The sequence below is a fragment of the Nothoprocta perdicaria genome, unplaced genomic scaffold, assembly GCF_003342845.1.
Source record: "Nothoprocta perdicaria isolate Ctin4 unplaced genomic scaffold, notPer1 scaffold_29, whole genome shotgun sequence".
In the NCBI taxonomy this organism is placed as follows: domain Eukaryota; kingdom Metazoa; phylum Chordata; class Aves; order Tinamiformes; family Tinamidae; genus Nothoprocta; species Nothoprocta perdicaria.
In genome coordinates, this window is record NW_020455521.1 from 4253735 (window position 1) to 4270701 (window position 16967).

At 42.1% G+C, this 16967-nt stretch overlaps 1 protein-coding gene across 1 annotated transcript in view; it reads right to left on the reverse strand.

The window, feature by feature from the left end:
• The window catches only part of TMEM131L (transmembrane 131 like), a 64070-nt gene that overhangs the window by 29112 nt on the left and 17991 nt on the right, over positions 1 to 16967 (reverse strand). The window contains exons 2-10 of the mRNA XM_026041652.1: positions 15056 to 15127; positions 13958 to 14081; positions 12773 to 12889; positions 11026 to 11136; positions 4991 to 5068; positions 3043 to 3196; positions 1906 to 1964; positions 1468 to 1576; positions 389 to 494 (exon numbers count right to left, since the gene is read on the reverse strand). Coding sequence (XP_025897437.1) covers positions 389 to 494; positions 1468 to 1576; positions 1906 to 1964; positions 3043 to 3196; positions 4991 to 5068; positions 11026 to 11136; positions 12773 to 12889; positions 13958 to 14081; positions 15056 to 15114 — 917 coding nt within the window. The 5' untranslated portion in view covers positions 15115 to 15127. The remainder of the gene's footprint in view (positions 1 to 388; positions 495 to 1467; positions 1577 to 1905; positions 1965 to 3042; positions 3197 to 4990; positions 5069 to 11025; positions 11137 to 12772; positions 12890 to 13957; positions 14082 to 15055; positions 15128 to 16967) is intronic.

Here is a 16967-nt window from a genome sequence, read left to right on the forward strand (position 1 = left end):
CTGACAAGAAAGATTGCAGCTTCCATGAAATTGGCACAAGAAGAAAAGCATTTACTCCACATTTTTTCTACAACTATACTGCTTCTATGTTGGAGAAACAAGATGATGGAAATTTTAACACAGACTCTAAGCACTATTTATGTGTTGTGTTCAAGAACTGCTAAGGCACATCCTTTTACTGCACCGTGAAATTCTTGAAATACAGAACTATTACTTAAAATGCCACGGGTCTGCTTTAGCAAGTGTCACAGCAACAACAGGAAGGGGCCTCTTCACTGTCCTTAGAAACATCCAGGGACAAAGGAAACTAACCTGTCTCTTAAAGGAGGTTGCAGTAGTCTTCACAATGTCAGTGAATGTTAACAATAAAAATCCACTGTTAACCTACCCTTCCATCACAGGACAGGAAAGACAGGCTTTTAGTGTTGTAGTGCCTCCCAACAGGCTCTTCTTCTTGTCTTCTGCAGAAGAGTTTTCACTGTCACATGATGCAGCTGGGCAAAAACAGACAGAGAATATAATAAAATACCAACTGGAAGAACAAAAAAGCACTTCCAAAATGATTTCCTTATGAGGCTTTCAATGAACTCGACAAAGGAGAACATTGCTCTTCCACTTCTATGTTCTACATAGGTGAAGAGCACACCTAAATGTTCATGGTTTAGTTTTCAGAGGTCCTGAACTTTGATTTAAGATGAATTTATGAATTATACATTACAAAAGAAAAGGCTGTGAAGAGCAATCTGACCAGCTTTAACCAGGACTCAATGGCACAGCTTCAGATTTCTGCCTCCTACAACAGCATTCTGATTTATCAGAACATGCTGCCCCCTTTCAATAAATGAAAGGCTATTCTGAAGCAGAAAAGAAGAAAACCCACAACTTCTTCATGCTTGCCTTGTTTTTCTGGTAAAAACAAGTCCCACTGTCATTATGAAAGCAGTCTGCCTCAGAAACATTTAAAGTCTATGCACTGCAGTCTAGYGGTCAGAACAGGAAACGGGCTGGAGTCAAGAATTCTTCAATTTTAATCTTTGCTCTTCGAAAAACATGCCTGGTCTCAGACAAGCGTCTTCAACCATGCTGCCAAGAAACGTCATTAAAAAATGACCACCCAAGCACAATAGCCTTTTAGAAAATATATTGGAAACAGAAAAATAACCACAAATTATAAAAGGATGTCAAAAAAACATATTCAATAATTGCACTTATTTTAAAATCAGCTTTAGTGTTTTCTTTAGTGTTTTCTTCCCCTTTTTGAAATATGTATAGCTTAGAGCTTTAGATCAGAATGAGTGGCAGCATATAAACACAGAAACGGTGGAAAAAAATGGACACAAAGAATTCATCCTCTTAAAAAAATTTCCAATTTTGAGTTTTTCCAGTGTCTCTATCTGCTGCAGCAAGCTACACTTTAACAATCAAGCCTTATTTAACCAAGTTATCTGCAAGTACATTATACTGTACCTCTACAGAAAATGGAAGCGACTTTTGTAAAGTTTGTAGCTGAAGAAGATAGCAGTACTGGCTCAAACTCCACACGTGACATCTCCTCTTGCGACAACTGTCGTATATCCTGCATTGAGACAAGACACAGCACTTGTGGCAATACTACGATTATTTCTTTAACTCCTGTATTAGTTCTTGTCAATGCATTATAAAAAAAAAAAGGCTTTTCAATGYCTTAAAAAATAAAATCCGTCACTGAACTATAATCTACAAGATCTGTTAGTCATTTGGACACGTTTTAAAAATATGGAAGCCTGACATTGGCCACCAGCAAAAGACAGTCCACTCATAGACGGTAAACCATAATAGGCTTACTGGTGAGCTAATGGGGAGCTAACAAACACCCCAATCAAATCTAACATGTTAAAAACATGACAACAGGGAGCACATAATTACCTGGACGTGCACAAGGCTGTTGCCAGAATTCAACACATAGACATTTACTGAGGAATCGCCTGTTTAAAAGAAGGAACACCCAGTTCAGCTCAAAGCACGCAGCAGGAAGGCACTACCTGGTTGCATCTTTCCCTCAACACCGCATCTCTCTTATTTCATGATGCAAAGGGAGGGCAGCAGGCAAACAGCACGGTGTGATATGGCAAAGCCACCCCCAGTACTGAGATGTGGAACCTCCTACCAGCAGCAAGTCAGGAGGGGTTACACAAGCAGGCTTTCAYCCGGCCAGAACTTACAATTTGCCTTCGCTTTAACAGAGAACAACTTTAAAAAGTCCTAGTACCTCAACTATTAGAAGAGTTACAGCCGACACCCTTGACATGACAAAGKTGGGCTGAAGTTCTTAAAAGACAAAAGGATCCTGTTGTTTTTACTCATGCAAAATCCTCATTCTTAAAWATAATGTTTTTAACCTAGGTGCTTAAGCAGTCCTTTCTTCTTCTTCCTTTAGAAAGCACAACTGGCAGAAATGTTGTTTCTACAGTCTAAAAAGAGCAATCCAAACAGACTGCAAGGCTCTATAAATAATTTAAAATCCCTTGGATTTGGAGGATTTGTTCACCCAATAAATGTACTATAAAGAAACTGTAARGAGATGATTATTTTGCCTGTGGAATTCTAGCTTACAAGAACAACTGATGCACATTTGTTTTCTGTATTATCTTATTTTCCCTTTTCCACTATGGCCACTACTGCCAGCACAATACAAACCATTCTGTCTTCTTAGTCCTATTACAATTAATTAAATTGATGGGAAACTAGAAATAGAGCTGTAGAAATCAAAGCACACCTTTATACACTACTTATGTACATGTGCGAGCACAGAGAGAAAAAGAACAAAACAGACACAGTTTACAACTGCATGAACTACGAATTATGAAGAGGAGGGCTCKGAACTAACTGCAGCTTAAACAAATAGCTTAAACTGCAGACCAGTTGCTTGCAACTGAACTGATTTTCTCTTTGACTTGCAAAACTTACAGCTTGCCACTAAAGCCGATGCATTTAGGACATCGGATTACGAAGCCCGTAACAAACCATTTTCTATGACAATTAGCAGTCACATTTAGGACTTACCCGAGGTCTTCGTTTTTTCCACTGCTACATAAACTACAAAAAGATTCTCCAATAAGTATTGTCTGTGCTCCACAAAATCTTGTTGGGCATTTTCCATTCTTACCATTAAGCTCATTTCTAGCAGCATTGGATCATCGGGCATAAAGCAGCAGCTCTGGAGTGAAACAAGGGGATACAGTGTGTGTGCAGGGGGCAAAAAGGAAAACGTCATTACAGCAGGGTATCTGGAGAAGCTAACTGAGGGTAGCATCTAAACAGGCAAGGTGCTGAGCACAAGAGTGCTGATGCACAGGAGTAGTTAGGACCTCTGCTAAAACTCTCAGCAGAAACCAAAGACAGCGCAAGGAAAGACAGCACAGCAAAAACAAAGACGAAGAACAACTAAAAAGGACACTGAACCTTGAAAGAATGCAAATTCATAAACTGCCTCAGTCAGTCTCACCTCAGGGACTGCAAAACAGTTTCCTTTGTTAAATCCTCTGCCTTCAATAAAATGTGCCATAAACAGACTGATGCATGTGTCTTAATGGTAGGAAGACAGTTCATGTTCACTGGTCTGTTTATAGTTATTTTTCCAAATCCTGTGTTTTTTGTCTCCATTTCTCACTGAAGTAATTTTAAAAAAACAAACATATATGTACAATTCTTAATAGAGAACACTGTCGCCTGGCTAGAATACTTCAGATAAATACAAACAGGGTCTTATTTCCCATGCTAGTGATCGCCAGTAAGACAGATAGGTCTTAGAGCAACTACAAAGACAGACACCATTTTGCAAAATAAAATAAAATAAATCAAACCCAACGAGCAAAACGAGACTAGACATTCAACGGTGAGGAACAGCAATCTGTCCTGCAACACCTGGTCATTAGAGGCTGGCTCTGATGGCCAACCAGGAGTCATCTGCTCAGGAGCAGGAGGAGAGAAGACTTGCAAACACAGCATGTTAAGTGCTCTACTGAATGGACAGCAGCCACCCATGGCTAATGGTGTGTGCTGCAAGGAGGTATAGCAGGAGCGGGGAAGCATCTCAGAGAGCTGGATGCCAGGTAAGCCATGGAGCATCACAGAAATCCTCAGTACTTCAACAAATAGCTAGAGAAGCACAGAAAAAGCACTGCAGCAATGCAAGTATAAGGGGAACACACTTTTAGGAATCTCCTGTCAAGGAACAGCTGATTTATGTGCAGTCTTAAGCTTTGTGGTGCTTCTCAAGCCTAGGTTTATTTATTCTGCAATGCAAGAATCAAGCAGGGCAATAAGGCAGAGCACAGCACCACTGCAGTGTGTGGCACACACAGAAATAGCTACAGGGTCTTGGCCCACTCATATTTGACAGACGGACAGCGCTGCAGACCACAGCCCAGGGCCCACACATCTGATCCCACAGACTAGCTGATCAGGTGTCGGCAGCACTGGGAACCAATGCTTATCTGCTATGCAAACCTACTTAAAGCCCTTTTGATAGCACTGCCTCACAGCTGGAGATCAAATGTCCTAAAAGCCCAAAGGCTTTGGAGAGGTTTTTAGCAAGACAGTTTACTGAGAAGAGCCTCATTTGTTCTGCACAGTAAAAGCCCACTCCAAAGGTGGTGGAAAACACAGCCTAGGCAGTCTGGGCTGCAGGCTCTCTTCCAGTTCTTTTTTTTGTTAGTATGAACTACCAAAAACTTAGGAAAACATTTCTGGAAAACAGAAATTTCACAAATATAATCACTTTTATACTCCACACAAAGTAATGTAACACATATTAAAATGTTTAAAGCCTGTTTTCTGGGAGGGGTGGGGAAAGAGGAGTGATAGTGTGGTATCATACCACAGTTCCCATTTAAATGGAGACATTTTTAATTGCATTGCTGCTAAAATTTTCAAAACTCTGGCAAGCATTTCTTTAAAATTTGATTAATGTATCCATTTTATGCAACTTACAATATGATAATAAACATACCTTAACTTGCTGATATGAATTGTTAGGCAAACTGCATTCAAGAYGAACGCGTAACAGACTGGCATTCATAGTTTCTGCCTATTAAAGAAAAAAAGTGAAGAAAATGTCAAGCAGATTGCTCCAACAGATGTTATATAAATCTGACTCACACGTCAAAGTGTATAAAGATAGGAAGATGGTCTCCATACACGTATGCTACAACAATGCAAGGAATTTTTTAAAAACAAATGCAATTGCTGTACACAGGCACTCAGCAATCAGCCTCCAATTCTCAGAGAGAAACACCACCTCTAACTACTTATCAAGCATTATTCTACATGATTATTAAACATTTGTACAGCATGAAGATGAGCAATCCTTATAAATTTTCATGCTTCAACAAACTGTATCCAATAGAGCCTTTTTCTTTTCTAATATAAAAGCTTTTTTCCTTGTTATCTGGATATTTTCTTTGCTGACTGCAGTCTGAAATACGGTCGTTGAGCCAAGGCTGCAGCAATATTTTTTKGACGATGGCAGACAGGCAGGTTTCATGCCAAAAACAGACAGACAAAATACTTGTTTCACCTTTTTATTGATTGGAAAGGCAAAAAGGGAGGAGGGGGGAAAGAAAAAAAAAGTACTGACTGCGCCAGTTTGTTAAACATTCATAAATCTAATGAGGCAACAGCAGTGACAAAGCCAAGCATAGCTGGTGACAGCTATTTGGAAATCTGGACTGCCAAATTAATTCCACAAACAGCTCAGCCTGCGTGGCTTGATTTTAAATAAAAATGTCCATAATCACAGCTTGGTGACTCTGCTTATCAGAGCCTTAACTATACCTAAAATAGGCTGTGATTTGGCGATGGACACGAAACCCCACCCAGCTTCTCTTTTGAAGGGTAGTTACATCTGAACTGGGCATTTGCAGATGCAAGCTTTGCAGACATCAATGAGACTTACTGCACATGGCTTTAAGAATTCAAAGAAAATGATGCTGGAAAGCAAAATGAAGCAAAAGAAGGGGATTAAAACATCCAATAATCTGCTTTGGATCCCCCTTTGCTTTCAGAAATGCCTGCACAAAGTGCAGATGCCTTCTCTTTTTCACAAAGGAGGGCATGGCGCACGTGAGAATGCACCAGATTTTCCCCAGGCATGATGCTGCATTTATGCCACTGGGCACAGCTTCATTACAGCGCAGCCAGAAGAGCGCCAGCATTTGTGCTGCAGTCCTGATTCAGCAAGCKTTTCCACCAGAAGGACTGAGGACTCACACAAGAGGGCGATCTAGCCTCTGGAAAGATGGTTAATGGCACCTCAAAAACAGGCACTTCTCTCTCCAGCACACTGCTGGAGGAAGGATGTGAACCCCAACCAGCTCGGTTGTTTTTGCAAACTCTTTGTCCTCAGACTTCTGAGAGCAGAAGCAGCATCTGGCCACAAAACACACACCATTTATTACACACATCATTTATTAACTTTCCACGACCAAGACCAGCAATAGAATTTAGCAAGGCACTAGGATATTATGAAGAGCCACTTTTGGGTTACTTCTTTGGTCCGATAAACCTCCTTTGTTGGTGTTCCTTGGGAGGACTCTATGGTTTGCACTGTCGTAAATCAGGAGTTCTTCGCCTTTATTCAGTGTTATTGTAGTTTAAATTAGCTTAAGAAACCCATCCCCATAAGAATTCAATTAGATCATGTTTTTTTTCCAGACTTTTGTTTGAACTCCTTTACTTGACCCAGTGCACACGTACATGAGGAACTGTTCTGCTTTCTTAAAAGTGAAGCTGCTATGAAAACACACAGAGGAAATTTGGGTGTATTTATGTGTAACGTTCATCTGCTTTCCATGAGAACTTTTYTTCCCCCTCTCTGTAAAGATATCTTCAGAAAAGGAGAAGGATTTTCACTTATCTAAGGCAGACAATAGATGCATAATTGTCGTGCCTACCATCTTAAAGCATCGGTAACTATATAGAGACAAAGACAAAGAATGTCAGAAGGAAAAAAAAGAAGATCCAAGGCAGAGTTTCTAAGAACACCAACTCATGGYGACCGTGTCTGCATTTCTCAATGGTGAGCGCAATCCGCTTACGCTGTAAATATTACTGTGCATGAAGCAGAGTGCCGAAATATTCAGAGCATGTTTGCATCGGAGACGAGTGGAGACGAGAGGCGCAATATAAGGGAAGACTGAGAAGGAGCTCTGTGCRACAGCACAACCCCTGACACTCCTTCAGGCTCCAGAAAGCTACACGGTACCTTTGTCTTATACACATATTCATGTAAATGCATATGTACATGCACAGCACACAATCCCTAATACATTTTTTTTTTAATATTGAAATATAAATACCTATCAATTTGGGGAAGAGCTGCATTTGAATGGCTTCTACCAGATGGAGGCAGAGCCCCTCTCTTAAAGCATGAAAGAAGGGAAAGAAAACAAAAGATCTATCCAGTCGATGTGCAGGGATGTGTCCCTTCTCCGAGAGGTGGTCTGGGATTCTAGCTGGGAGACAAGAGCAGGCAGCCACCCCTGCAATGTCTGATGCACAGAGGCAGCACAAGCGGCAGCGCTGGCACGGGCCAGCTCAGCAACGCCGCTCCGAGGCACCCAGCGCTTGGCTCCGGCCTGCAGGCTTTGCCAAGCAGGCTCCACTCGGGATTTTCACGCATATACTCCTGCATTACCCAGGCTGCAGAGTCCAAACCGCTTCCTGGAGTTGGGCTATACTGTAATTAAAAAGAGCCAGCACTGAAGAGGCCTGAAGGCCGGCGCTTTCCTTGCAGGAAGATCCCTGGCCCTGAAGGGCTATTTCTGCTCTAAGTGCAGTGCCACTGATAGCTCTTCCAGWAACAACGATTCAGCAGAGCTCCATCAGCGCTTTGCAGGCCGTTATCGCCGTGGCACAGCAGCAGCAGGAGAGGCTCCCTCCCCACACCCAGGGAGCTCACACTGATCCKCCGCTCACCTGCACGACACCCAACTTGAGAGGCCCTGCAGTCCTCCCAGTCCTTGCAAAGTTGCCCGTGTTATTGGCTCACAAACGCCAAACTCATCTGGGAAGTCAGCAAAACCATGTCTGTGTCTCCTGTGATAAGATATCCGTGCCTGAAGCCTCCTCTATGTTTGTACAGCAGTCTGAACACAACGAGACATTGATGTTGCTGCCCTTCAAGGGCCTCGCAAATACCAAACAATGCCAAAAAACAGGCAACTGGAGCGAAGACTAGAACCAGAAGCTGCATAAACAAAGATGACCTAAATGGGCTGCACCATCTGCTACAGCTTAGTGGTAACTGCCTTCTGAATGGCCATGGATTGAGGAGTTTCAATACAGCTCTTCTGTCTTTACCACTAGCAAGCCCAGATCCCAAGAATTCCAGGATACAGGAACACAGCTAGAGCACACTGACTCAAAATCCTCAGAACTGAWACTCTGAGGAAGTTTGATGACACCTACAACTCTCAAAGTCCATACAGCATGAAAGTTCACGTTCCCCCCATGACGCAAACCCACGACTTATCATATTTTCAATTAAAATTTCATCTGCAGCCCTACCAACAATTCTGCCCACTCCTCTCACTGGACATATATTATGGCAAACAGATGTAAACTGGCCACAGTGAAACCCACACTAGAAATCAGAGGTGGATTCTGGCGTTTGGTAGGAGTGATGGTAAGACAGCATCCAACAGCTCTGAGAAGCCACTTGGATTAAGTGAGTTTCTTACCTCTGGGACCAAGGATGTCACTGTCCAAACTACCATCTTAAGTGAAAACCTCTTGAGAACCGGAGATAACAGATGAGGAGAGGAGAGGGACACCACGAAGCACCAGTGAGCTTTCTCACAGGCTTCCAAGCAGCAGCAGTAGACTGGGGCACTATGGTAACTTTAGCCCATCACACTATCAGTTCAGGATTACCCCTCATCCATCCCAAGCTGGCAAGGTGTGCAAACAAAGCTTATGCAATCCTAAACTTACTCTAGCGTTTGCCTTTAGTGAAGAACAAACAGGAAGAAGTGAAGGCATAGTTAAGTAGGTGTGACTGTATTTGTTTTTATTTTTTTGTTTTGTTACTAAAAATCTCCACTGTTTGTTCAATATTTATGTACCATATGTTTTCATGTGTATAGTTGCTCTCAAAAGCTTTATAGATCTTTGCCTTCCGCAGTTGTTGAGCTTAAAATATAAACCGGACAAGTCACAAGGTGACTATTAATGACTGTAAACAAGCACAGGGAGAATAAAGTCCCACTCCTCCACTAATCTCTTTGGAATCAATGGGATGAATCCAACCAATTTTTATAGGATCTAGACTGTAAATAGGATCAACRAAAAGATCAACCTCTGGATGGGCAGCTATCTGCAGAGCAAAGGCACCCAGGCTCAAGCCATAAGCTTTTCTTCATTTATTTGGATCTTGCCTCCAATCTTCCTCAGATATTGGCACAACCTGTCCCACTTTCTTTCTGTCCAGTTTGCAATGTTCAGTGAACTGAAGAGCAATTCCCCATTATAACCAGGCTCCCCATAATTACACACAGAGCTAGAGGAGCCAAGTCAACGCTCCCTCACAACTCRTGTACTGAAGAGGCAAGACTGGTGCCAGGTGGTACCACGCCGTGCTGCCAAACATGACCTCAAGCTTGTACTCTAGAGAAAGAAAGCGGAGGGAAAATGTTTCTCATTACACAGAAAGGAAAATGTCAAACGCTCCCTAAAAGCTCTTCTGTCAGAAATAAGGAGAAGCAGCAGAGTCTGCCTCCAAACTTGAGAAAGTACCTGAGGACTGCCCATTAAACTGGAAGTGAAACTGCACAAACGCATTTCATAGCATCTCAAAAATAAATATATGTAATATGAAAAGCAATAACAAAACCCAGTCAGTTCTACCTCTATCATTAACAAATTACTAAACCTGAAGACTTGGGRTTCCATCACAAGATCCCACCTGAGTCTGTGTCATGTCCACAAGCAAGGAGCAACCTTGAGTGCGTACAAGAGAAAGCCGAGGATCTCATCCCCTCATCCTGGGGAAAAATAAGATTGGCCTGAACTATAGCAGAGACCAAAACTCYCTCTGAGGAGGGAGCACTTTGGAGACAGAACAAACAGAAGACAAAGGCAACTAATGCAGATCTTTAAGTAGAATTAAGTAGAATATTAAATTCAATGTGCACTAAAATATTCCAAATATGTTTTTGAAAATAAGAAAAAAACACACAAACCCCAAATCCATGTACAATACTAAACTTACACATGAAGAGCAAAAGGAAAGCTAACATTATTCTGCATGGCCTGGACAACTATGAAAACAGTCTTCTCTTCAGTTTCCCTTTCATTTGAAATCATCATGCCTTGTAAGTCTATCTTGCAGTATTCCTCACAGTGAGGTGAAGGTGAGGAGAGCACAGCCGATATCCTCAGCACTGGTGCTGGCAGAGGGGGAAATTCCAGCCCAACTCCCGCGTCCTGTTCTCATCCGCACGGCAGACCCTGCATTTTACTGACCTGGAAACTCTGCAGCCCTGTCACGAAGGAGCACGGGATCTGAGGTAAAAATTAAACAACACACCACACAGACACCCACACCAACATACACACACACCAAACCCCCCCTGTAACACAGTAACTGGGCTTTTTTTGTTTTGTTCTGTTTTGTTTTTTTAAGGTAGATCAGTTCTCCAATCTGGCTCACAGCAAGGCCTCACAAATGGTTTTGCCAGCACAACGGAGAGGACAGCACACCACAGGAGCACAAACAGGAACAAGTGGGAATAGCTCAAATGTCAAAAAAAAAAAACAAAAAAACCCAAAACACTCTCATAAAACCAGAAAACCAGAACACTAGCTCATTACAATAACTCTGTGTCTGGCAACCTCACTCCTGCAGCTACAGGTACTTGGACTTGTTGGACTTTGGTTTTTGGGTTTTTTTTAAAACATTTTTTACATCTCAGCAACCTGAGAACAAAAAATCTCCTCTGCCTCAGTAAATTAATGCTTTGCTTTTATTTGAAATATATACTGTACCAGTGTTTGTGAAGCCTGGATGCTTTGAATTTGTGGAAGCAGTAAATAGGCATTTGCTAGCTGCACTCTAGACTCTTTTGAAGAAGACTTCGAAGTTCCCATTCCAAAAACCTGTTGGATAACAAATTCATTATACCAGCATCTAGTATTTGAGTTATTACAACACCATACAAAATACTTGAACCCAAAGAAAAAGACTGACACTTAGTTATACTGCATTCTTTTAAAAGTAAGATACTTTAAAAAAAAAAAAAAAAAGTGTGGGGGGGATTTCCACAGTGGAAATTAATTACACACATAAATAGTACTTTAGTGTCAGGCACCATTACAAAACAAAACCACTTATCATCAGAGCATCAAGTTATCTCAAAACTGAAAACTCTCTTACTTGTCTTCAGGTGATTACAATGCAAATATCTGGATATAAGAAATACATCTCAAATTTGGCCATAATCTTTATTGTAACTTTAATCTGATTTTTTTTTCTTTAAATACTACATTCATGTTCCATTCTACCAAGAGCTGTTTCTGACAACAAGATGCTAGATAACCTATGATGACTTCCTTCCTTCAAAAGGAAAAACCCTTGGGTTTTTCTCTTATTGGCATGCAAAGAGATGTTAAATTAATTTTAGACAAAAAAACCCACTTTTTTAAATTAGAGGTGAATACAGTGTATTCTATTTTCATTGAAGATAGCACATTATTAACAGAAAAATAAATCAGAAAAAAAAGAATACACTTAAAAAAAAATGAGGCATTTACAAACAACATTTTATTACCATGGCACCTCCTGTCCAACTGGGTGATTCTTGCATAGTTCAGACATATAAATATCTTAGAAGCATTAAAAACATTTCAAGGCTTTTGTGCTCTCAAGGACACTGTAACTGTGTATCAACCACTACAGTTATGCCCAAATTTGACACTGAACCTAAAGTCAGTTAAAATCACGGGCAATTACTTTCTGTCTCTGTTATGGATGGCTGGTGAAACTCTCCAAGAAAACCCATTGCTGATTTTAGCTGCCGTCCAACAGGAGACAGATCGGTATTTTGGCGACACAGACACAACTGCTTCCCTGCAACTTGGCCACAAAAGACCCCGTTTGAGCTGACTGGGTAGTAAAACAAGGGGTCAGCAGTGAATGCAGAGAGGCAGGAAAGGCACAAAAGGGAAAAAAAGGTTTATCACTCTATAATGTACTGTTCCTTCATCTTTGCTGAAAGGTTCCCACCAAASTTGGGCTTACCCTAATAAATTCCATTGCTTCCATTGCAGCAACTGTGTTTCGATTGAATTCATCTAAGTTTTCTGTTTTAAAAGGGTTTTATTTTCCAACACAGTAGCCTACGTGGGGATAGAACAGGTGGATGGTGCATTGAAGCTGGTGCTGTTTTTAAATGACCGAATTTGGATTTTTCTTTAACAAAGTAAACTAATAAACGTAAAGGAATTTTAAATACATAATATCCACTAAAAATAACAACAACGAATCTTAGAATTTGCTCATATTCCCCAGYTAATCAGATTAAAGACGAGCTACATCTTCTACTTGAATATTTTAAGGATTTCAATTTACCAAAGAATGGTTGAAGACATTCTAAAAAAGTTTCTAATTTTCAAAAAAATGTGTTTTCTGTGACAACTACATTCAAGGCTCCAGTATGGCAGGGAATCACCTAAGAGTGGCAACACTATGTCCTTGCAAGAATACACACACACAAATAAACCTTACAAAAGTTACCTGATATGAAAGTACTCCATGAGATGAGGTATTTATAAATAATGAGCTTTCAATATTGCCTTCTTCTGTTGGCAAAAAGAGCACTCTGAAAGAAATTCTTCCCATCGCTGGAATGACCTGGGGAGGTCACAGAGAAGCCTGTTGTTCAGCGCAGTTAATCGTGACATAAACATTCAGCAGCACAGCTCAGTACACATTTCCACATATATCACCTGACACTGGTGAGTCCCTCAGACCTGAAAATTCCCCCTGCCCATAGTGTTCAAGTCTCACTATTGGAGAAGAGCGGAGAGCATTCAGCACGTTGCTGTATTAAACCTGGATTTTCTAGGCTAGCTCAGGCCTAGTCAGTCAAAGCTCCTTTTTAACACAGAATTTATTGCACAGCATTGACAACCCCTGTGTCTGATAAAAGACATCTTTGCATAGATGCCTTTAACAAAACGAATCATTCACCTCTGTCACATGTAGTTAAATGAGTCAAAGACAAACCCAGGCAAAAGAAATAGTAACCAAGTACGTCTGTCTAAACTTATTAAGATCAAGAAAATGTGATCAAGTTTATTTCTGCGTAGTGGTGGCAATTTAACTACAGTAAAAATACAAAGCAGATACAAGCTTATAAAAAAAAAAAAAARAAGAAGAAAAAACACCTTTGCACATCAGCAAAGACTCTGGGCTTCATCGAACTGGGATAACAGCAACTCATTCTTAACATGCATTACATTGTTGTACTTCATAAAAATAGCAGAATTAAAACAATGGTCCTAGATAATGTAGCAATCATGTTCATAACTGCACTGCAAAATGCATAAGAACGCTCTACTCTAAATGTGTGGAAAAGACTGAAAATTCARGGCTGTAAACACCCACATGCCTGTGAGTGACTGCATAACACTACATATTACAGAAAGATTTAAACAGCCAATTTAACACTGAAGACTTTTTTTTCCTGAATTACCGTAAAACACATTTCTTACTGCAGAATTTGGATCTCTTCTTCTTTCACACCTGTCAAAGTAAAAGTGAACAAAAAAGCACTAGCAAAAACAGAGAGAAGAAAAAGTCAGAGGTCCTAAGAAGAAGCACCAAGAGGGAACACAGAATGCAAACTTTAGGCCAAAGAAAGCATGAAAGTTTGGCTCTTGGCCATTGCATAGTTTCCAAAAGTACATCAGCACTCACCCTGCTATGAACAGGAGACACATGAAACTGTCTAGTAGCTGTAAACACTGAATTCACTACAACTTCTCTATCTCTGCTAGGGTTGTAGGCATGCAGCATTTTAGCTCTGGGTAGCCCCAGGAACCTGCAGGGGGAAAAAAAAGGGAAATAAAATGCATATAGGCTGAGGCAATGTACAAAAAGCAAGAAACACAAGCCACACTGAAACATACTGAAATGCAACTACTTGCCAGTTGCATTTAGAAACATACTACATGAATTTTGTCCTTTAACATGCAAAGACAAGTAAGAAACACTGGGATGCAAGAGCTGCAGCCAGCCAAAACCCACCTTAGTCACTGGGACATCATGAAGTAAAAACCAAAAAATTACCTTCCTAAGCACAATTTCTTGTATAATAACAATAAAAAAAAAGTTCAAATAAGCAAAGTCTTGTTTTGTCACTTAAAAGAATAGCTCACTCATAGCTATTTTTAGCCAGTATATCCTAAAAAAACAGCAGCTTATACATCCGTTTTACCTCCATTCTTACATGCACAGCCTTGGGAACATTCCCTGAACTCACAAGGAGCCTACAGTTTCATTTCTGGTTACTAATGGAACAAAGACTAATTATCATCAAAAACTTTTAAAAGTTTTCTTAGAGGAGACCTCAAAAACCTTAAATATTCTACCAGTGTAACTGTCTGGGGGGGGGCGGGATTTTATTTTAAGGAATAAATCAAAGAAAGCAACAAGCTCCCTCTCAACCATAAAGGCAACTGATCAAGACATGAACAAGCATCAGGAAGGTCTGATCTGAGGTCTCTTCAGATCCACCTAAAATGACCGCAGTGTTCAGAGTCTGCTCGGAAGCTGTTAGGGTTCCCTATTCCCTTTTCCATTTTTCTTAGAGGTAGGTTGATTTCCTCTCGGCTTTGAAATCCTGCAGGGCAGAAGCATAAAACCAGCTCGGTGGCAGGGACCGTTTCTGGCATTGCCAGAGGATGGAACCGTCTGAGCTAACGCCCTTGGCCCAAACTCAGCCCAGATTAGTGGTTCCTCTCCCCACGCCACCCGTAGCTGAAAGAACAGTAATAATGTAAGAAAGATACTCACTGCATTCCAAAATGCAGGACTGACGGCTGGAAATGTAAGGCCTTCCTGTTCGGAGGCATCTTTGTTGAGAAGCTGGAGGGAAAAAAAAAAGAGAGAAAAAACCGCTATTAATATTTCCGGGGTGCCAGCTATACTATACACAGCCACAGTCAGCTTTTTATTTTGTTATTTGTATTATAAACACCCTGGATTTCCCAGCCTTTCCTCTTTCCGCCATACATCGGACCTGTTCAGTTTTCTGTATAGCAGCACGAGCTGGAAAACACATCCTTAAAAAAAAAAGAACAGCAACAGCCTCGTCTGATAAGCATTTTAAGCATTTCCTTTCCTCATTTCACTCTAGAAAGCTTGACCCTTCCAGCTCGCATCCCCTCATCACTCCGGCACAGCTGCCTCTGTGTCCGTGCAGTGAACGGCAGCAGGGACACAATTTAAGGGACTCCAAGGGGAAAAGCTGGGCCCAGAGGAAGCCCCGCGGCCCCATCCAGCCCACTCAGGACCCCGGCAAGCGGCTGTGCTGGCTCAGCCGAGCGCTGTGCAGCGACAGGGGTAACAAGGGCACAGCTTGGGCAGATGCTGACATCAAAGGAAGCACTCGTCTAAGCTTTTAATGCAAAAGCCAACTCACTTCTTATATGCAAAGAGCAGTATGGAAACACACACGTCATCATCTTTCCTTTGCCCAAGGAAACTCTGCAACAGAGCTCCCGCCATTTCTAGCAGGTTTTTAGCCTATTTCAACACAAGTTGATGCCCTGTAGTGCAGAAAGAAACCCCAGGACATCTTCACCACGTTCTTGGTTAAAACTTGCCTTCCACAGGCCTAAACCACCGCAGAGAGCGGCAAGAGCAAGCCCAGCGCTTGCTGAGCACAGCTACACACACGTGCTGAYCACGCTGCCAAACCTTCCCCAGCAGCAGCCTGAATCCAGGGCCAGGAGCAGGTTCGTGTTCCCTGGGGGATGCTGACGGGCATCCCGGCACGGGGAAGGGCGGGCAGGGCTCACCAGCTTCACACAGCACACGGCGGCACCGCGACGCGGCCCCCGGTTTAACCCAGCTCTGCAGCTTTGCACCTTGCATAAAGCGCCCACAGAGTTCTGTGGTTACACTTCAAAGCAAGGGAGACATACAATTTATTACCAATAAATAAATAAATGAAATCGGTAAGGTTATTACGGGAACCCTCAACTTGCACAACCGCATTTCTCACACCTGGGAGGCAGTTCTCCCACCGCAGCAGGAGGGATGGAGTGTATCCACGCAGCACGTCCAGGGAGCTACTAAAAAGGGAGTGAATGACCAGGGGATGCAAAACTATACAGTCTGGGCAGGCAAAGGTCCCTTCCCACTGCCCCGTCTCTGCCCTGCCAGCCTCTTCAGCAAGGGCACAGCAACCAGCACGTCCTGCCTCTCCAAACGTCATCCCCAGAGGTCCCCGGCAGGGAACTCTGAGCACTGCYCTTGTAAGCACAGTTAAATCAGAATTACTGCTGTAATAAAAGGCCCAGGCATCTGCAGAAAAGCACATTTCTTAAGKGTGCTTAAAGCCTTTTATTATATAYGCACACACATAGAATAAAAAAGTATTCTCCGCAGCAGGTGCCCAACACGCTGGGTGCAAAGGCAGCTGCGGATGCAGGAGGCTGCATTTCCCTCTGCTAGCGAGAGCAAGGTCCCCATCGACTCCATCCTCGTCTCACTTGCGGATGCACCTCAAGTCACGCCAAAAACTCCTCGCCCGGCTGCAGACGACGTGCCCGGAAAAGTTCACGGGGCCTTTCATGAGAACGCTACAGGCTTGGGGAACGTGCAGATATCAGCCTAAGAACACAAGTCCTGAAACAACAAATACGGAGGAGCAGCCCTCTTCATYGCAGGGGAGATAAAAATAATAATAATTGCCACCAGG